The 19,084-nt window shown below is 49.8% G+C and overlaps 6 protein-coding genes and 1 non-coding gene across 7 annotated transcripts; 3 read left to right on the top strand and 4 right to left on the bottom strand.

Moving 5' to 3' along the window:
* Nucleotides 1-504: 504 nt before the first annotated feature.
* F5J12DRAFT_t34 lies at nt 505-592 on the top strand. The gene has a single exon. It is a non-coding gene; the product is annotated as a tRNA-Asp (tRNA).
* A 95-nt stretch (nt 593-687) lies between these two features.
* Nucleotides 688-2,725, top strand: F5J12DRAFT_713546 (alpha beta-hydrolase; the record flags this gene model as incomplete). Its single annotated transcript, XM_051740841.1, has 5 exons — nt 688-905; nt 1,068-1,279; nt 1,329-1,455; nt 1,504-1,714; nt 1,769-2,725. The coding sequence occupies 5 exons, from the start codon at nt 688-690 to the stop codon at nt 2,723-2,725; spliced, it is 1,725 nt and encodes a 574-aa protein (XP_051604425.1).
* Nucleotides 2,726-2,899: 174 nt separating this feature from the next.
* On the bottom strand, nt 2,900-7,023 carry F5J12DRAFT_713965 (NADH-dependent glutamate dehydrogenase; the record flags this gene model as incomplete). The annotated part of the gene is made up of 19 exons (XM_051740868.1): nt 2,900-2,968; nt 3,026-3,453; nt 3,514-3,680; nt 3,736-3,823; nt 3,892-4,089; nt 4,147-4,164; nt 4,219-4,413; nt 4,470-4,502; nt 4,560-4,659; nt 4,710-4,752; nt 4,806-4,922; nt 4,976-5,179; nt 5,235-5,366; nt 5,423-5,487; nt 5,538-5,725; nt 5,779-6,026; nt 6,088-6,453; nt 6,511-6,791; nt 6,850-7,023. The coding sequence occupies 19 exons, from the start codon at nt 7,021-7,023 to the stop codon at nt 2,900-2,902; spliced, it is 3,114 nt and encodes a 1,037-aa protein (XP_051604424.1).
* Nucleotides 7,024-7,646: 623 nt separating this feature from the next.
* F5J12DRAFT_803273 (NAD(P)-binding protein) lies at nt 7,647-9,540 on the bottom strand. Its single transcript, XM_051744449.1, has 8 exons — nt 9,518-9,540; nt 9,229-9,450; nt 8,758-8,929; nt 8,561-8,658; nt 8,465-8,495; nt 8,317-8,387; nt 8,128-8,238; nt 7,647-8,050 (listed from the first exon to the last, which is right to left on the bottom strand). The coding sequence occupies exons 2-8, from the start codon at nt 9,414-9,416 to the stop codon at nt 7,738-7,740; spliced, it is 984 nt and encodes a 327-aa protein (XP_051604423.1). The 5' UTR covers nt 9,417-9,450; nt 9,518-9,540; the 3' UTR covers nt 7,647-7,737.
* Nucleotides 9,541-9,714: 174 nt separating this feature from the next.
* Nucleotides 9,715-12,194, bottom strand: F5J12DRAFT_311700 (uncharacterized protein). The gene is made up of 3 exons (XM_051738847.1): nt 11,719-12,194; nt 11,511-11,663; nt 9,715-11,457 (listed from the first exon to the last, which is right to left on the bottom strand). The coding sequence occupies exons 1-3, from the start codon at nt 12,026-12,028 to the stop codon at nt 9,962-9,964; spliced, it is 1,959 nt and encodes a 652-aa protein (XP_051604422.1). The 5' UTR covers nt 12,029-12,194; the 3' UTR covers nt 9,715-9,961.
* A 678-nt stretch (nt 12,195-12,872) lies between these two features.
* On the top strand, nt 12,873-14,323 carry F5J12DRAFT_713782 (uncharacterized protein; the record flags this gene model as incomplete). Its single annotated transcript, XM_051740856.1, has 9 exons — nt 12,873-13,059; nt 13,116-13,207; nt 13,263-13,471; nt 13,525-13,609; nt 13,661-13,759; nt 13,818-13,924; nt 13,977-14,005; nt 14,061-14,164; nt 14,213-14,323. The coding sequence occupies 9 exons, from the start codon at nt 12,873-12,875 to the stop codon at nt 14,321-14,323; spliced, it is 1,023 nt and encodes a 340-aa protein (XP_051604421.1).
* Nucleotides 14,324-16,264: 1,941 nt separating this feature from the next.
* F5J12DRAFT_925093 (uncharacterized protein) lies at nt 16,265-17,920 on the bottom strand. The gene is made up of 6 exons (XM_051749358.1): nt 17,634-17,920; nt 17,481-17,584; nt 17,017-17,416; nt 16,763-16,950; nt 16,689-16,707; nt 16,265-16,639 (listed from the first exon to the last, which is right to left on the bottom strand). Exons 1-6 carry the CDS (start codon nt 17,710-17,712, stop codon nt 16,446-16,448), a joined length of 984 nt encoding a protein of 327 aa, XP_051604420.1. The 5' UTR covers nt 17,713-17,920; the 3' UTR covers nt 16,265-16,445.
* Nucleotides 17,921-19,084: the final 1,164 nt, after the last annotated feature.

Genomic DNA, 19,084 nt, shown 5'->3' with positions numbered 1-19,084 from the left:
CGTGGTTAGTGCGACCTCGCCTCGCCTACACGGCCAGTGGTTCCGTGCTTGCCGAGCATGCGGAGGGGGGTATCCGGGAGGGCAACCTGACCCAATATGATAAAGTCAAGGAGATGGACGACCTATACACTCTAGTTGACACGTCCACCGGAACTCTCTACTATTTCACTGCAAAGCGCCCGCAGACGGTGTGTCTGTACACGGGGCGAGAGGGTGGGCTGGGTAGGTTCGTGCTTTGCTCCGAGAACTGCGCTGCGAACGAGCTTCACAAGGAGACGGTGTTGCGTATGCCGTCTCAAATCCACCGTTCCATGAGATCCTGTGGTTGGTTGGCCATCGGAGGCGCGGAGGACTGAAACTACTGGATATAGGATGTCTTTTGATCGGCTGTTCGTTTACTAAGTTGATCGTGTACATGCATGTAACTGTGCCTCGGTCGCGCTTACTTGCATCCGAGCTCTATAACCTTTGTCCAATATATGTCAGTCTCAATATTATATACCGTCTCTGGTAGTATATCGGTTAGTACACCCGCCTGTCATGACTTGCTCACGGTGCGCGGGAGAGCGGGGTTCGACTCCCCGCCAGAGAGATTCTTTTTTTTAATGACCCCTTTCCGGTTGATTATGTCATAGAAGTGTTGCCTCGTATGCTGATTGTCTTTCGTTGGTCACAGTAAATGAAACCATGAACAGCGTTTCGTTTCCAATCCAACTTGTCACTTTCATTCGCAGACTCGTTAATGTCATTTCAACGATCTCTCTAACCAACCATTACTTGTTCCCAAGGATTCAAGTGGAAAACCGTCTTTCCGAACACCAAGCAAGACCCGGCATCGGACCATATTCGCCGTTGTTAGACTCGTCGCTCAACGATAGATGGGACTGGCTGAGACCTGCTTACAAGTTTAGTTGGTCTAGTACTGTGAAGCCAATTTGGTCGAGCAACTCGAGAGACAGTCTGCAGCTAGGACTCCACAAAGAACATATAGCAGGCAGGTCTAGCTCTTGCCAGCCAACCGAACCGAGCCATTCATTCTCCCTAGTAACCACTTCTAACCAAACAAGGGGCTCCGTCTCTCCATCGGAGACCTCACTACATGCATCGGAAGCATTAGAATTTCAATCCAGCATATCAGTCTCGATAACCAAGGTGGTTGCTTCTAGTTCAAGTCCAAACGTTGATCTCACCACGCAAGATGCCATTCACCGTTTAATGAGCAACCCAACCCTTTTCGATCCCATAAGAACACCTCGTTATCCTATCGTCCTCTGTCATGGTATGTACAAACCCGTGAATATCATCGGCACTTCGCCAGACATACCCAGGCTTGTATGGATTCGATGCTAGGGGACCCTCCGCATTTCCAAGTCTCCGGTACCATTATTGGTCGAATGTACTCGCTATCTTGAAGAAGAAGATCGGCGCAGAAGTCATTGTTACGGCTGTTCCTGGGTAAGACGCGAGCATACTATTGTTGCAGATCAATTGAGGGTCATATAGGACCGGATCGATAGCAGCCAGAGCTGAAGCATTGGACCGTATTCTGCAACAAAGAGCGACTGGTCGGGGCGTAAACCTTATGGCCCACTCGATGGGAGGACTGGACTGTCGCCATCTTATCACTCATATCAAACCAACCGATTATGTCCCCCTTTCACTCACTTCAATCAGCACACCTCATCGTGGGAGTCCCTTCATGGACTGGTGCGCAGTAAGTGTCTGTTACTAACTCGGCGATCTGTAAAGTTTGACGTTACTACTTCAGCAAAACCTTGGACTTGGGAGGAGGACAGACTCACATGTACCGGAATGCAACGACGCGTCATCCAATTCCGACTCGGACAAGCACGAGTTTGTCCTCTCTCTCGCATCGCTCCCCTCGTCATTCACAACTCTCATCCTGTCCTACCTTGATTCTCCGGCGTATGCAAATTTGACGACTTCGTATCTCAACGACATCTTCAACCCATCGACACCAGATGATCCACGCGTCAAGTACTTTAGCGTCGTCTCGCGCATCGATGAAATGAACATTTGGCATCCTCTATGGCTTCCGAAGATGGTTCTCGATGATGCAGAACGAAAGGCGAAAGAGTTACTCAAGGCACGCATGGGAGGCAAGTATTCCGGCGAGGGAGTCCCTCCTTGGGAGCAGGATGATCAATGGGGAAACGACGGCCTGGTTACTGTACAGAGTGCTCGGTGGGGCGAGTTTTTGGGCATCTTGGAGGGATGCGACCATTGGGATATTAGAAGCTGGGGAGGGTCATTAACGGAGTTCAGCATCGGCCTCCCCTCTGTGTCAATACCACTCAGTGGGCTCACACATCGCGCCGGGGCAGATGGATGGTCTCTCGGAGACTGGACACGGTTTATTGGCGCGTGGAGAAAGCAAGATAAGGGCACTGAAGCTGGACTACAAATGAGCACAGTGATGTCGCAAGCCGATGCTCTTCCGCTGTCCTCGTTGCAGGAGACAAAGTCGGAACGGGAGGAGAGGAAGCAGAGAGACGAGACGGATCCGGTTGTCAAGGCTTCTACAGACAAACTCTCTGCAGTTTTCGACTGGATCGTGGAACAAGTCCCGCCCCCCGGCAAGCCCTCGTCACCTAACAGCCAGCCACAGTCCGAGAAACCCGCCCGAAGAGATTTAGTCACGAAGATGGACCTGGAAAGATTTTACATATCGCTCACTCGCAAGTTGTACGACGAAGGTCTTTGAGGGTGGATTCCAGGACACGTACGTATATACAGTACATAATGACCTGTTGTATGTATATAAGACACAAGTTCTAGTGGCGCCAGTTGAGTGTTACAACTTCAAGAACACTCGAAGAACACATGTACATTACGTCTCGAAGTCTATATGCTATGTACAACACGTGAAGTCCATTGTTTATTGTGCAAGATCCCGGGCGAAGTGGAAGAAGTCTACGTTAGAACCATTCACACCGTACTTATAGATCTGTGCGAGTTAGGTCAGTAACTCCAGCATCAAACCAATGTGTAAGTCGGGACTCACGAAGTGGGAAGCAACCCAGCTAGAGAACAAGGCACGTTGATACGATTCCGGGAGTCTATCCAATAGGGTATCTAGCCCGACCTGGTCAACTAGTGTCCTGGGGATCGCTTTCTGTATGACGCCCTTCCTGCTTGGAAGGTCGTTGAACAAGTCCGACGCCTCAAGCTCTGCTTGAAGGTCATTGAGGGTACTCGAGAGTTCATCCGAAATCTGGGTGCGTGACTTGGCACCTTGGAGACGCGCGTGCTCCCGCCATATGCACTGGAACTCGGCCGCGGCGTTCTCAGTGATCTTGGACTGGATGTCCTTCACGTAGCTCTTGTAGAAGTCAGACGGTTTGCCGTCCTTAAAGATCATGAGATCGACATATTCTTCGGTAGAGAGTGCGAGACCAGCAAGAACTTCCAGCGAGGAGCTCGTCACGCCACCTGTTAGCGTATAGTTTTAAGTTAGCGTGCGTAAAAGTGGGCTTGGAAAGCGTTTCTAACCTTTGTTAGCACTGGAGTCCTTGAAAAGGATGACCTTCCGCTTTTCGAGAAACATACGTGCTTGTTGCGTGAAAAAGAGATTGGCGCCTTCGACGATGTACTTGTAATGAGGTTTGCCTTCCGTATCGACCAAGCCCGCTACATTCGAAATGTTCACCGCCTCGGGACTAAGAGAGCCGTATCAACACGACTGATTACCTCACTGCAGGACTAATAACTTACCGCCCACCACAAGGTACGAAGATGTCCGCCTTAAAACGGAAGTGTGCACCATTCCTGAAGTCAGTTCCGTCAAGCACAATCTCTCCGGCTAACAATACGGATGCCAATCAGTTGTATGTCATAATGAAACGTAAGGATCACAAGGGAACAACGTACAGGGCAACTTGACATCTTGGTCCTCGACCTTGACAAGATAACCGTCCTTGCTCAGCTTGGACTTGTCGAAGTTGCATACAGGCACACGGAGCTTGGCGAGGCGAACGAGTTCTTCGCGGTTGAGGCCCTGAGGGTCGGCGGCGACACCACTCCCGTCAATAACCGCGACGGTCTTATCAGAACTCAACAAAATTTCGTCTGATCGTATCCATTAGTTCTCAAAGCCAACATCGGAGTCACCCGGAAACGACTTACTCGATCCAAGATCACCATCTACACGCAAAGCATCATAAGTACCAAGGATCAAAGCAGTAGTGGACTACGTACCGGGTCCACCCGTCTGCACCTTAGTTACGTCCTTTTCTCTGAGACCGAGCTGCTTGTATATTCCGAGGACATATTGCCGGATTGACAGTGATGTCATTCCATAGGTATCGTGGGGAACACCGCCGAGTCGTTGAGCACTCTTTCCGGTAGTGAACGACTTCCACCACGTGTCTGCGCCGCGGTCGCGTGCATGCACTGTATTGTCGGCACCGGTGAGTAAATGTGCATGGATGATGAAAAAGAATGCTTACTGGCCGCCCAGTCCATCATATCGGCAGTACCCTCTGCATAACGAATAAGATGTCAGGAAGGAAGGTAACTGCAAGAGCCAACATCCCTACCATCAGGTCCGAAGAAGAGGAGCTCAGGTTTGCCGTACAAATCAACTAAATGCTCCTTGATTCCTGGAGTTTTTCCGGGGATCAAGAGATCCAGGACAGCCTGAAAATTTTGTCAAATCATGACACTGGTTTCATACTGAAGCTTCTTACATCTACATATTTTTCGAAGCACCGTCTTGGGTTCGCTCCAAGCCTGCAGAACAAGTATAACCAAACCCCTCGCAGGGAAATATATAGGAGACGTACGAAGGCAGAATAGTTCCCTTGGCGCCGCCTTCAGGTATGTCCTTGTTCTTCAACGACTGTGTCGCAGCCAACCCATAGTTCTCGTCGAACAACATCCGCTGATTGATAGAGTAGTTCCTACAATCCGCTTGATCGACAAGGAATACATATAACCTGAAGCAGATTCTTACTCTTTGTTCCTCGACATCACGATGCGGATGCCGCCACGAGCGACGTCCCTAAACCGGAGGTGGAAGCCGCGGAACTCATTCCCAATGACAAAGTACATCCCGAAAGGTTGCTTGGGGTACTCGATCTCTGGCAAGAAATCCGGTGCAAGACGGAAAGACAGGGCAACCTTTGTCGGCTGGTAAAAGTTGGTCTTCAGAACATGTCTGAATGCAGCCGTGAGCTTTCGTTTCTCTCTTGAGATTAGGAGGTCAGACTAACTTGTTGAAAATGAGGAAGCTCTCGAGGACTTGGAGATCCTGTTTGCTAGGGACTGAACGCCTAATCTTGTCATATAACTCTGCGTCCGAAAGAGGTTGAGTAGTTTGCAGTCGCTGGTAAGACAACGTAGGCCTGTTTCGCTCGTCAGATATGGAGTAATACATTTACATTTATAACGCCCAACATACATGAGGGAGGCGTCGGTCGCGGCAGGATAATGGATCATCGCAAAGTTGACATACAACAGACGGATCTATGACTTTGTTAAAAATCGAAAGCAGGCTTATTACAGCCGAAACTTACGAGCTCTGAGTGCGCATGAATAACTTGCGCAATACTTTCACGGGTGAACGTTTCTTCTCGAAAACGTCTCTTAATGTTATTCAGGACCTCTGCATGAGCAGGATTCGATTCGTCAAGAGTATTTTTCAACTGAAGGTACGCAGGCCCGAGGCGGTTGCAGAAGTGTTGTGCAAACACCCATCCGCAGTCTGGGTAGGTCCGTCAGCACCGTCATCTGTACACTTAAACGATATAAACGTACAGGCGTATGTAGCTTCCTGAACAGCATGGTTTGCACCAGAAACGTCCAGGAAGAATGGATTGTCGGGGAGGCAATAAAGCAACGAAGCCTCCTTCATAACCTGCACTATAGAATTCTCGATCGGCGGAGCGGTAGAGTTGGGCAATGGATTGAGGTACAGCGAAATGACGGTGACACCATTGGAGAACTGCTCGACGTACTTCCGCGCTGAGTACAGCTGGTAATAATGATACAGGTTGGACAGTGCGCTACAAGGTGTCAGTTACGTGATCCTCGCATGCTATACGGTAAAAAAAATATAACACATACCTAAAGAATCGGGAAGTCCCTCCCATCTTGTACCCGATGACAAGGCGCCTTTCGCGGCTACCTTCGACCTCAAAAACCTCCATAACGGGACCGGAACGACTCTCGACCTGCCACATGATCTCTTGATATACTTGGAGTGTATGTTCGGTCGCTCTCTCAAGAAAAGAGCGATCCGAAACGGTGCGGATGTCGGTCTTTCCATCTGTGCGCGTCGAAGGAGGGGGAGGGGAAGGGAAATTACACTTGGTGATGAAGTAACAGCGGAGTTGTTGAGAAGCGGTTGCAGAGATGGATCCAGTTGAACGATAGGTTTCTAAGCGGTAGCACTTTTCTGACGTGGAATTATCCAGGTACAGTTCATCAATTCTATAGGATATGATGAGCAAATGGACGGATGAAAGGTTGTGTGGATCGAGTCCATACCTGGACTCGCAGGTGGCGCCAGGGCCCTCTTTAGACGTAAGACCGGGGCGACTGGTGTGAATGAACGTGGCACCATTTCCTTTCTCGTCAATCTTTTCTAAATCGATGACAAGCTTATTGGGGTCGTGCTTTGTGAAAGCGAGGACTTTAGCGCCGAAGAGCGCAATGATATGATCAGAGATAACGGAGACGGATTCATTCTGGAAATATGTGTCGTCAATGCCGAGGTGGGAGTAGAACCAGTTGACTTCGTTGGCGACGAGTTCCCGTGGCATGAAGCCCTGTGGTGACGTATGAGATCATGCGCACCCCAGTGTCACTGTCAGCATCACGAGGTACCTTATTTGCTACTTCAGCCTGGACTTTGGCGCGCTGCTCTTCCTTTTCTTTGAACACCGGTGTGGTGTACCCCGGGAGGTTCTTGACTCGTTGCAGCGACGCCTCGCTGATGGTCCTGGACGTGCCATTGGGACGGGGAGGCACCGATCCTGGTTGAGGAGGATTTGGAGACATTCTAACTATTTGGAAACTTGTCCGGATGACGAGGGCGACGGGGAAGTATTAGTGAATGAACGCCAGTGGATGGGGGAATTGAGACAGGGAATGCGGGGTGCAGCTAAATATTTATATGCGGCTGGCCATGGCCTAATACAGCACGGGCGACCGAGACCAGCTAAGATCCGTTGGACTTGGGACACTCGGGTATCTTAACGAATACGTGAATGCCAAATATACAGCCGTGTTTCATTTCAGCCTACGAAATGGATAGACTCTCAGAATATATTTTACTGGCGATACTGCGATGGCCGGCGCCGGCATCAGCGAGGAAGTGTTCGCCATCAGTACAACTCGCGAAACCTTCTTAGTTGAGTCCTCGCAACGAAAAAAAACCCGACCGCACGGTCACCATCGCATCGATCATATCAACCGTTATTCCGGCGATGGTCTTCTAATAGATCGCAGGCCACCAAACCCCAGCAAATTGTTAAGATCCGGACAGAATTTTTGAGTTCACCAGGCCGGGTACGTGTCACTAGCGGGCATCGCCAGCAGGCACCGTCCGACTCAAAAGCACGGCAGAGTATTATTACGAGCATTTCACATGACGCCTTCTTACCCCACTCTGAGTTAAGTCAGTCCCACACCCATGGTCCATCGGAGTATTCGGCAGCCGTCCGTACATGGGAGTATATTCGTAGCTACAATAAAGAATTACTTACTAACTGATTAGACCGAATTGGTCTGCCAACCTGATTGCTCCATACCTGCCAACCCATCCCGCACGTACTCGTCATACAACGGTTTCCAATCCTTATGCCACCGGCTCAAGGCGGGTCGCCTCTCCACCACATCCGATGCTGCCCACATGATCCGCAACTGATTCAGGTCGTGTGTCGTCTCGTTGTCCGGACAGATAATATAGAACTCCCCATGGCGCACACCATCTAGCATGTATTGAACCGCCTCTTCAGCAGTCCACGCACCCGCAGGCTTCTCTCCACCCTGTGGGGCTGTCAGGCCAGTGTGCGTCCAGCCAGGGCTGCACGAAAAAATAATAATAGTTTGTCAACCGCCGCGGTCACGTAGAACCCCTCAGGGATATCAAACTATACTCACACAAAGAGATGTGCGGTGACATTACATGACGGGTTTTCGCGCAACTCGTGTGCAAGACCCTCAGTGAGGCTCTTCACCGCCGCCTTGGTCGCATTGTACGCGGGATTACCCCTAGTGAGGTCACGTGGGCGTCAAACGTTCGTTAGTAAACAGTCGATATCCGAGATCAATCAGTAATCGACAACGTACGGAGGGTTTGTGATGCCCTGCTTTGAACCCGTATTGATAACTATCGCCTGGTTTTCCTGATGGAGCATCGACTATAACATGACAGCGTAAACATCCCATGATCAGATTGCGTGACCCCAACAGCCAAGGATGAAGGATCAGGTCATACCCGTACGAAAGTTTGTTGCACGTTCACCACTCTGGAAACACGTTTAAAACAATATTCCGGAACGTTCACCCGAACACAGACGCAACAAATACGTACCCGAATAAATTGACTTCAAATGTCCTTCTCCAATTCTCTAAATTATCCCAGGACTTGCTTGGGAGAGCTATTGCAGCATTGTTCATCAGCACGGCGACCTAATTTCGTCGTGAGCAACCATTCCCTCTTAACTCCAAGAAGCGGTGCAATTTCGGCTCGGACTCATTAATTGGGCCCGAATGGCATAAAATACTCACCTCTCCCCAAGCCTCGTAGACCTTGTCGCGCAAGCACACAACGTCATCTATCTTCGAGACGTCGGTGGGAATCACGAGGATGTTGCCGTCGCCCGCGATCGCGGTAACCTCTTTGCCAGCTGCGGTCAACGCTTCCTCGTTGACGTCTGCAAGGGCAATCTTCAAGCCCACCCTAAGTAAGTGTTTGGAGAAAGAGGGAGTGCGACCGCAGCGGCACCCGACGAAATGGGAAGAGTCAATCGCAAAAACCGATCACCGTCACGAGGCAGTGATAAGTGGGCGTGTGTTACGGCAAACGCAAAACCAAAATGAGGCAAGATCGGAAAGTAAAGTAAATGAAGAAAAAAATGAAATGAAAAAAGGTCGAATCGTGGCAATATTGGTGTGTAACGGGGAACAACCGATGGGGAACGACGACGGCGATGCTTGTAGTGAGTATCCCGCGCAGCCAAAGCGACGGCACCTACGCACTTTGCCAGCTCGATAGCGGCAGCCTTGCCAATACCACTTGCAGCACCAGTGATGACGGCAACTCTCCCGGTATGGATGACTGGGTGGACATCGCTATCAATTGGGGACATGACCTCGACTCGTCTGTATGACGATGCGGTACGAATCGGGGGAGGTCTGAGAGGTGACGGCCCGTGGTCAAGAGGCATGGTCGTATGATGCGCCGTCCGATATCACGTCTTTCTATGGTGGGAATCAGCTATTGCAAGTGGCAGGCGGGTATACAGGCAACGGATCACTGATTACTCACAAGAGGTCAAAAATTAGGAGAAAAGCAAAAAAGACCAGTGTGAATGGAAACGAGCTCGCAACAGACTGTTCTACTGGAGCTGAGGAGAAGTACAAGCCTGTTTCAAGTCTCCACCGCTTTATATACTCTGCTTGGAACACTAAACAAGATATGACCATGCAGGCGTTGGGAATACTCCGCTGTTCCAGACAGGCCCAAAAGTTGCCACCGTCTGTCCCTGCCTGGCAGGTTCCTGCACACAAAAATATCGACACACGTCCCAAACGTCGCGGAACATGCCCGAAAGCCCGATAACTACGTATTGTACATTCGCAGATTGTCCATTCATACCAGCCAAGTGTGTGCTGTCATAGAGTATGTACCTAGGGAACACATTGTAGATCATAAGAACACTAGACAAAACAAAAAGAACGATCATAACAGCCTTGTGGACTTCACTCGTACTTATCCCTCCTTCGCACCGTCAGCAGCAACACCCGCGTTGAAACCTGGAGGCGTCTCAATACCCATCTTCTTCCTCACAACCTCAAATGTCTTGAGCATCTTGCGCCTCGCACCGAGTGCGGCCACTCCCTTGGCCTCCAGTTCCGCGTCGTCCAATACCACCATATCCTGCCATTTCATCTTTTCGAAATTAGGGGTGTATTTGTGTAGCCTCAGGCTCCTGAGCCAAGCCGGTATATCCACCAGCAATGCAGGATCAACGTCATCATCGTCCTTCTTGGTCCCCGCGCCATTCCCTCCAGCGCCGTTCCCACCTGAAGAGCCCGTCTTCGGTCCAGGAGACCGGCCGCCTCCCCGGCCCCTGTTATTTGGGTTATTGTTACTGCTGTTGCCTTGCAATGCAGCTTGTTGAAGACTCAACCAGTTTGGCTGCGCAAGTCCAGCGGTAGCCATCTGAGCCGCAATCATTTGCGCTTCGGGAGTCATCCCCATTGCGTTCATTTGTGCTTGTAAATTCAACATGTTCATCTGCAGCGGGTTCATTCCTGCCAAAAGACTAGCACTTGGCATGCCCATCCCCAAACCAGGACTTCCCAATCCGGCCATGCCAAAACCGCCCATACCCAATCCGTTCAGGGCAGAAGCATTGGCGTCCTCTCCACTGAACCTGCTCGGCTGTTGCAGTGCGGGACTCCGAGTTCCGTTCCATTGCCCTTGTTGTGTGCCTGGGAACTGCACGCTATTGCTCGACGGGACTTGTGTAGGGTTCTTCCGTTGCAAGGGTTGTTGAGAGGAAGCAAGGCTACCCTCGTTCTCGTATGCGCTACCAGCGTCGGAGCCAGTGATGTTCTGGCTGGTATTACCCTTGGAGGGGCGGCGGAAAGACTTTGGATCCGCCATAAGCGGGACGCGAGGTTGGGAACCATTCCAATCGTTGAGCTTTTGGGCAGCTGCATCGAGATTCTGAGTAGAGCTATGCCCGTCTTTGTTAAACATGGGAATCAATGGGGTGTTGACGTTGCTCGCCCAGCTGTCGCCGACCATGGGAGACAATGGGTCAACACCAGTGCGTGAAATACCCAGAGACCCGCTAAACTCTGTACTCTTGGGTCGCGAAGCGTTGCTACTATTAGGTACTATGATCTCCTGCGCAGGGGAATTGAGATTCTGCTCGGCAACTTGGCTAAGGGCAGACCCCCACGTGGTCCTGGTGTCTCCACTGCCTGAAGCAAGAATGGGTGCCGATATGCGGTGAGCAGCATTGCTCGCTTTCAGTCTTGCGCGTTGCTGCGCGAGAGTAGCAGCCGCATCGTGATTAGTGCCAAGGGCAGCGGAATCGGGTGAGAGAAAACCTGATGAAGTGGTATCGAGGGCAAGAGACTGCCTGTTTTGGTTGCCGCTGAAGACACGAGGAGACGCCGGCAGGGGTGACTTCAACGAAGGGGATTTCAATGTCATTTGGGCAAGTTTGGCCTCCATCTGACTTTGCATCGATCCTAGATGATGTCAGAAAGCTTGACAAAGAAACCTGTAGCAGTTGAGGACTCACCACCCACAGCAGGGCTCAATAAAGCGGTCACGGGATCAGATCGTGCCATCTGCTGCAACACTGTAATGAAAAATCTGATCTGTACTTGAGTGGATTGCTGAAGTAGACTGTACAAGGCCGCAGTGCGCTCTGCCTCGGAAAGAACCTTGAACCCTGGAGTACGCGATGAGAACGCTGGCACTAAGGACACGAACGACAAATCACCCACATTGCTCGATGGCACTTAATTCTTCTTTGAAGTTGACGTCCAGGGAGGCTGCCGCCATGTCTTCAAGGGTTTCCTCGTAGTTCTGAAGATTTTCAAACCACTGATCAATTGCTTCGGACTCGGGTGTCTGGAACATGGCAGCACTGCTCAGCAACTCGCTAGTGGGACGAACTCCACTTCCACCGCCATGAGGGCGAGGAGAGAGAGCTTGACGTGGACCCATGGATGCGTGCGCGTTGGTAGAAGAACGCCCGTTTTCAGCGTTGAGTGGAGAAGGGGAAGGACTGGAAGGGGGACGAAGACTTGCCATGTGGGAGGCAAAACGAAAAGTGAAGATCCGCTAGCGGTGACTGTAGATGACGAAAAGCACTAAGTGGCGAAGATGTGTTGAATGCGAATAGCTGTTCCTGATTTGGCCCTGGGATTGAAATGCGGCAAAGGCGAGGGTTATGCACGCAAACTGAGCTGCGGGGATTATGCTGATAAAAAGGATATAGGGTCAACCCGTAGTAGAGAGTTGCAAACTGGGAGTCCTGACGTCGAGCCTGTGGACTGGACTAGAAACAAGAGCACTTCGCAAGGGTCAAACAAGCTGCCGTTATGAGGCAGGCGTTGTATTAAAGCTCGCCGTGCTTCGTTGGGTCTAGACGAGACCAGCGGAGCCTGCCGGTCTAGCAAAAAGGATTAAGGCCTGCCCAGTGTCGACAGACAGCGCAGGCGTTGGCTGGGTAAGAACGACGACAACAACGGCGCTGATGGTGAGGGGGGTGTGGACAATAAGCCTGGCACGTGCCCGTTGGCTTTGGTAATGAGCGGAGTCTGTGCCCCAGGCGCGTGGCGGAGCCTCAATTCTCGGCATCCTCGCAATGCCGACGACCGACCTGTGCGTGTTTTAGCACACCGCCGCCGTCTCACTGAATTGATTGGGAGATCGTCGTCAATTGTGGGCTGTGCAAGTCATGTGGTCATGAAAGTCACGGTGATTGTCGTATGAGTTGGCCACCCCAGTCGAGTAAGCGGGGAGCCCGCTGCGGTCCATTTCCTTTCTCATATCTAACGCCCGAGGCCTTATCTGTACACTGGTTGCTGCTTTCAACCTTTCGTCGAAGAAGTGATGGTGCGTACAGCGTCAAAGTTGTTGTGGCCGATCTCTAATGCACACAGGCGAGCACCGCTTTCGAGGAGATCCCGATCATGCAAGTGGTTTGTGCCAGCTTCAGAACTGTTGCTTATTCCACCGTATCAGTGATCTGTCAAACGTGACAAGCAGAGATCCAGCTTTGCGTCGCTCTCTCGCAGCTGAGATTCGCAATGCCTGCGTCTCCGTCGGTTTTTTCTATGGTGCGTACACGGTTCTTCAAATTCGGGTTCTTATCCACCTCGTCCGCGGTCCGCAGTCAAGAATCATGGCATACCAGAGGAGGTAATAAGCAAAGCCGTCAGCGCCGCGGAAAGATTTTTCTCCTTGCCTACTGAGACAAAGATGAAGGTTGGCATCAGAGTGTAGTGTCCAGTATCAGCATCCAATGGATCATAATCACTAGTTAGATATCCATGCAAGCCCCAACTTCAAAGGATATACAGCCCTCCTTGGAGAAAACGTGAACCTCAATAATAAGGGCGATCTGCATGAAGCGTTCGACTTTGGATGGGAGTCAGACAGCACCGCTTGCTCCCTCAACAGTGTTATGGTCGGCAAAAATGTTTGGCCAAATAATCTCCCGGAATTCCGAGAGGACGTCCTTGCTTATTAGTGAGTTTTTCGGAACGTAAACAAGGTCAACGGATGATCTGGACTCATGTTAGTGACGCTGCTCTGAGGTTGGGTGTACTGTTATTTCCCTTGTTTGCCTTGGCGTTAGATCTCCCCGAGGATTTCTTCGGAGATAAAGTGCGTCCTCTTCGAAAGTCCTCTGGCACCTTGTGGACGTATGTGTCAAAGGTCACAAAGCAGGGCGCTATCGGAAGGTTACTTCACTATCCTCCACAACCCCTACAACCGATGGAAGGAATAGAGGGGATAGGGGCCCATACCGAGCGAGTTATTTTCAGCACTGGCGATGTCAATGGACCTAACACCGTTTTTTCGTAGTTACGAGTTCTTCACGATACTTTGGCAACAAGATGACACTCCAGCGCTACAGGTGATGAACACAAATGGAAAATGGATTGATGCCACTCCCATACCAGGTACATTAGTTCTGAAGTACGTTTTACGAATCACCGATTCCGGCTTCTACTGATGGAGTCATGCATAGTCTGGGAGACCAATTAGCCCGCTGGACTAGTACTTGTCATTGTTAGGTCTGATACCGCGCTCCTTCTAATATTGACCTTTCTAGATGATGTCTTCAAGTCCACTGTCCATCGCGCAATAAATAGAACAGGGAAACGGCGTTACTCGATCCCGTTGTTTTTCGGCATCGATTACAACGTCAGACTCGAGGTATGATATCTTTGCTTTCCCGCCTGACAGTAGCTTATGCTTTTTCAGCCCATTCCAGGATGTGTGAGTACAGACAATCCAGCCAAGTATGAGGTGGTTACTGCTGGGGAATATGTGAAGTCTCGCTTGGAGGCTACGTACGCGCAATCTAGGATATAATTTACTGATTCCCAAATCTTCATCGGCGTACACGATTTTATGGATACATGCCTTGGCCTTCCTACGTTGAAATTCAACATGATTGCAATTCGTGGCCTGCCACGACGATGACACTCCCAAAAATTAGCCCCCTTCGCAGTCCAAAAATGGTGCAATCAACGGAGGTAGGCGGGTCATATATGGGGTTCAGGGCTGAATATCAGCGTCGTTTTACCTTCGTAGTCTTACATTATGCCTTCCCTTGCAGACACCTTTCAATTTATGTTGACCACTCTTTTTTTCCGTCTTTCGCCCTGGAACCTCCTTCGTTTTGCAACTTGCCTTTCACTTTTATCATGGCTGACATTCATGTACATCGTTGTCCACAGTGAAATTTCATTTTAATCGCGTAATTACTCCCACAAGGATAAGCGCCTGAGGTCGAACTCTTGGACCGCTATTGTATTATCCGGAGACCGCACCACATTCGCTACAACGGTGCCTTACAGGAAATCTGCCACTTCAATTCAACCACCTTCCTTCAATTTACAACAAGGTTTTCCCAGGGAAAACTTCGTGGCTTGAATCGTAGAGCCACCAAGTTGTCAAAGTTCGTGCCAACATCAGGGGGGCAGGGAGTGGTGGCATCACGGTCACGACTAGTCAGTGACAGGTTTGAACCACCTAATGAATGGCTGATTGATGATCTTCAGGTTGGTACTTCCTACGTGATCGGAGGAAAGTTCTTACTTATCTGTGGTTGAAAGTTACCAGTCTATTCCGATTTAACATTGGATAGGGGTAAACCGTTATGATATGTGCCAGGTTCGGTGTAAATTTTCCACAAGTCCGGCCGCGCCCTTTCCCTGGTTACAAAGGTCATCTTATTTACGAGATGTAAGATCTCTGCAACCGTAAAATTTGCTTTTGGCAAGTAAGCTTTTTCTTTCCAACCGCAGCGCGCCGTCTGGCCTTTGGAAAATACTTTCCTATCGACACACTTTCTAGTCTATCACAATGCGACTCACCAGACGACGAGCGTCGCCCACGTAGACGTCCCACGGTTTTTTCTCCTTCTTCTATCTCCTTGCGTGAAAGCATCCGCCCTATCTGACACGAACTGACACTTCGGAACTGCTTTTGAATGCCAGATTCACACGAAACCCAGCTCTTACACCCTTGACGACTACTCAATGGCGGTCCCGAACCATGGAAACTATTGTATACTTAGCCTAACCGACGCAAATCGACGCATTTTCAACTCTCCAACACCAGAATTGCAAAGTCAAATAAGACAAGTTCGCAATCCTAAATGCAGGTTACCAGTTTCTACTTGCCATTTTGGGACGAGTCTGCCAGCCAGTCGGGTTAGTGACCAAAATACAGGATAAATGCAATATACGAGCAATCATCCATGCATTCCCGGTGACCCTGTTTTTCTTTAAAAAACCCACAGATGAGCCCGAGGCTCGTGACACTGGCAGCAGGGATCGACCAGGAGCTACAACAAAAATTTACCTGGACGTAAGGAAGTTGCTAGGTCGATCATCTGAGTGACCGAGGTTCGTCAGCCTCAAGGAAATAGGCTAGAATTCTGGATGACATCCGCTGGACCGGGCTTGCGTATTGGAAAATCGTTATCAATTGGTCTTGAAACAGACAAAAGAAAAAGATTCCGCGGAGATAGCAGCAGCAATAAGTTTTGAGCGACACTTGCTCGATATCAGTACATTATTACCGTACTTGTATACCATCACGGCAGCCAATATCCAGTACCGTGGCCGAGAGCCCAGTAGCCTATCATAGTAAGCAGCCTCTGCGAGATGATCGGCCTAAGTCAAAACTCAACCCCCCCCCCCCCAGGTTCCTGACCCTGACCAATTGTATCCCAGTGGCTTGTGTCAGGCTGGAATCCGGTGCCGGTGACACACCCGATTACAGGCTGTTTGCGTAAATTACAAGCGTGTATTTTTGCTATGCATTGTGGTTACCACCCATCGTAGGCCGATGCATTGTATTTGCAGCAGCCCCTAATAGGTAGTGTCATCCACCCCGACGGTTCGCCGTGAAGCTCAGAGGACGTGTTCGTATCAACACTTTCGGCAGTATCTCCTAGATCTTATACAAAACTCTTCCCAACCCCTTATGGATTATAGGAGCTGGCAACGGCATTAATTCTCCCGCCATCAACAAGCCACACCGCACCATTCACATATGCTCCAGCAGGTCCGGCCAGGAACAACATACAACCAGCCATGTCAGACAATGTCCCGACTCTTCCCAAGGGAACCGCCTTCGCAAGCATGGCAGGCGTGAATAGGTCGGTATTGGTCATTTCTTGCATTCCCATTAGAAAGACAAAATAGGATAATCACGAGAACCTCACCGCTTGGCCAAACTCCGGGCTTATAAGGACAAAAGACCTTAATCAAATAACTCTATGGTAAGAGATCAACTTACACATAGAACATTGCTTCTGATATTCCAGTCTGCGAGAATACTCGCCAGCAGTCTTCCTAAATGGGTGCAAGCCTGCTTCGCGAGCGTGTAGGAAACCGTCAAAACGCGTGCATCCACTCGAAATGAGCCCGAAGATGATATCGTAACGACCTGCGATGTCACCTGTGGCAAACTTGGCACTGAGGTACCTGAAGCATGGAAAAAGGATGAATTGTTCAGCAAGTAGCATGTTTTACTGAAAGCATAACCCTGACCAAGAGAGGTGTTAGCCGCCTGCTGCGTCGATGTGCGTCTAGCGGCCAGCAGAGGTGGAATTGCGCCTCGCCGTAGGTTACCGAGGTGTAATAACTCAAGAAACGCAATCGTCGTGTAATATACTGCGGTGACGTTGGTCTCAAATGTCTCTGCGAAACCTGCAGGGTCCCCCGTATCCCAAAGTACGCCTTGGAACGCTTTGATGGATGGCATTTCTCCTTCTCCAGCATTTTCATCCAAAGGAGAAGGCAATCGAGAAGGCAGCAGATTCCTAGCTATTCCCGCATTGTTGACGAGAAGGTCTATGTAGCCGTGACGACCCTTGATCGTCTCAACCGTGGAAAGCAGCGATTGTCGCGACGTGATATCTCCCTGAAGCGGTATAATCTTGCCGTATTTCTTCGGGTGGAATGAGGAAAGATTCGCCAAAGTGATTCATGAGCACGCTATTTCAGCAACCTACATTGTGTTCTGATGCGGCCTTCTCTAGGACTCCCAAGCGCCTACCGATGATGTAGACAGTGGCACCGTTATGTTCCAGTGCCTTTGCAATGTGGAGTCCTATGCCTAGCGCAGCACGCAATGTCAAGACGTTCAGTCCAATCTTATGACATACCTGTTCCGCCGCCGGTAACCACTGCTACTTGTCCCTCCACTTTGAACAGGACCGTGGGATCCGTAGCACTCTCATCCATGGTTGGAGACGAAGGAATGCAGAAACCGTTCGGAGCATATCGACATACCGTTTAAACACCGCGTACAATCATGGTAGGTGTTTGGTGGCAGTTGGCATCACTGTACGCCATACGTGACAGCAACAGCAACGTCAGGGATATTTTACCCTGGAGAACGCGGTTCTCAGCTAATTCACATGAATGCCAGCATAGCACGTATAATACTAAGTCCCAACGCTTTATATGAAGCAGTGCTGCGCTAAGTTACTGAGTATCCTTTGTCGCAAATTTATTTGGTCCATTGTCACGTGCCCCCATTGTAAGCAGCATGTAATGGACCACTTGCCATTATAATGGTCAGGTTTGGCTAGATTATAGCAAATATGTGATATTTTATCTAAGATATAGTGCAAATGTGTAAAATATTATGTACAAATACCCATTTTTGGCAATCTTTCAATGACACATAGGTGGCATTGGCATGGCTTATAACGGAAGTGTGAACAGCCACCCTTAACATGTATTATAAGGTTCTTATCACGTGCCCAAGAAATTTGCGACATTACTACATGGATCCAGTCAGCCCTTCCATTGAAATTTGTCGATAAATTTTCTGCCCAGGTAATAGCATCCCTGGCAATGGGCCGCTCGTTGAGCTCCTGAACCGACCCTATTCTGTAGGATCTGGGAACTCTGTAAAACTCACTACCTTTCTGTACAGAAAGTGTAGAGTGGGAATGGTTTACTACCACTTTCGCGGGCGCCGTTGTGAGAAAGGTTCTATGCTGTTTTGGAACCAAGCATCATTCAAGTTACAAACTGAGCTGCTCGTTCAAACTACACGTATATGATTTTTTATTTTTTGGGTGAACCAGGAAGTAGCGCAGGCACGACTAGACCTCAAGGCTGCTTCCAACTCAATCGGGACCTTGTCAATTATGACAACAACTTTCTTCAAGCGTAATTCTCCAATCAGCTCATCAGATGAGGCCTTCCCCTTGCTGTGGATCTAACCCAATATTTCCACTTACGTTGTGTCCACAGGTCGCAATCGACTCATAGTCAAAACGGATCGAATGCCTTCTGTCACATTTTGCCATTGATTGATCATATGTACAACTTCCTTCAAACGTTTTAAAGGCTAGGCCAGGAAACGCGATGGGTTTCGTCACGTTACTGTCTACGACACAATATAGTAAGGACATACGGAGCGCTGAAACTCTCAGACACACTCACATGTGGTCTGAATTTCAATTGGTGCTTTAAGTTTGGCCGTTTTCGAGTGCGGCGATCGTGCCGGTGTTGGGTGGCGTTAGACGATGATAAGATGTTGATACTAATCTTGGAATATCGCAGGCGCCATCATCGACCTGCAGATCTTTGCGATAGTCTG

This window comes from Pisolithus orientalis (assembly GCF_024613125.1).
Source record: "Pisolithus orientalis strain OTSU chromosome Unknown F5J12scaffold_3, whole genome shotgun sequence".
NCBI lineage: Eukaryota > Fungi > Basidiomycota > Agaricomycetes > Boletales > Pisolithaceae > Pisolithus > Pisolithus orientalis.
This window is presented reverse-complemented; position numbering and strand designations above follow the sequence as displayed.

Excerpts from the sequence above, each read along its gene's own strand:
- F5J12DRAFT_803273 (XM_051744449.1), bottom strand. The coding sequence starts at position 9,416 with ATGCCTCTTGACCACGGGCCGTCACCTCTCAGACCTCCCCCGATTCGT. Across the intron at positions 8,659-8,757 it reads TCTACGAGGCTTGGGGAGAG|GTCGCCGTGCTGATGAACAA; the intron begins GTGAGTATTTTA and ends CGACGAAATTAG. Across the intron at positions 8,496-8,560 it reads TTTGAAGTCAATTTATTCGG|AGTGGTGAACGTGCAACAAA; the intron begins GTACGTATTTGT and ends ACGTGTTTCCAG.
- F5J12DRAFT_311700 (XM_051738847.1), bottom strand. The coding sequence starts at position 12,028 with ATGGCAAGTCTTCGTCCCCCTTCCAGTCCTTCCCCTTCTCCACTCAAC. Across the intron at positions 11,664-11,718 it reads ATTAAGTGCCATCGAGCAAT|GGTTCAAGGTTCTTTCCGAG; the intron begins GTGGGTGATTTG and ends CGCGTACTCCAG. Across the intron at positions 11,458-11,510 it reads ATTGAGCCCTGCTGTGGGTG|GATCGATGCAAAGTCAGATG; the intron begins GTGAGTCCTCAA and ends GACATCATCTAG.
- F5J12DRAFT_925093 (XM_051749358.1), bottom strand. The coding sequence starts at position 17,712 with ATGGATGAGAGTGCTACGGATCCCACGGTCCTGTTCAAAGTGGAGGGA. Across the intron at positions 17,585-17,633 it reads GGTTACCGGCGGCGGAACAG|GCATAGGACTCCACATTGCA; the intron begins GTATGTCATAAG and ends GTGCTGCGCTAG. Across the intron at positions 16,951-17,016 it reads GGCGGCTAACACCTCTCTTG|GTACCTCAGTGCCAAGTTTG; the intron begins GTCAGGGTTATG and ends TCCATGCTTCAG.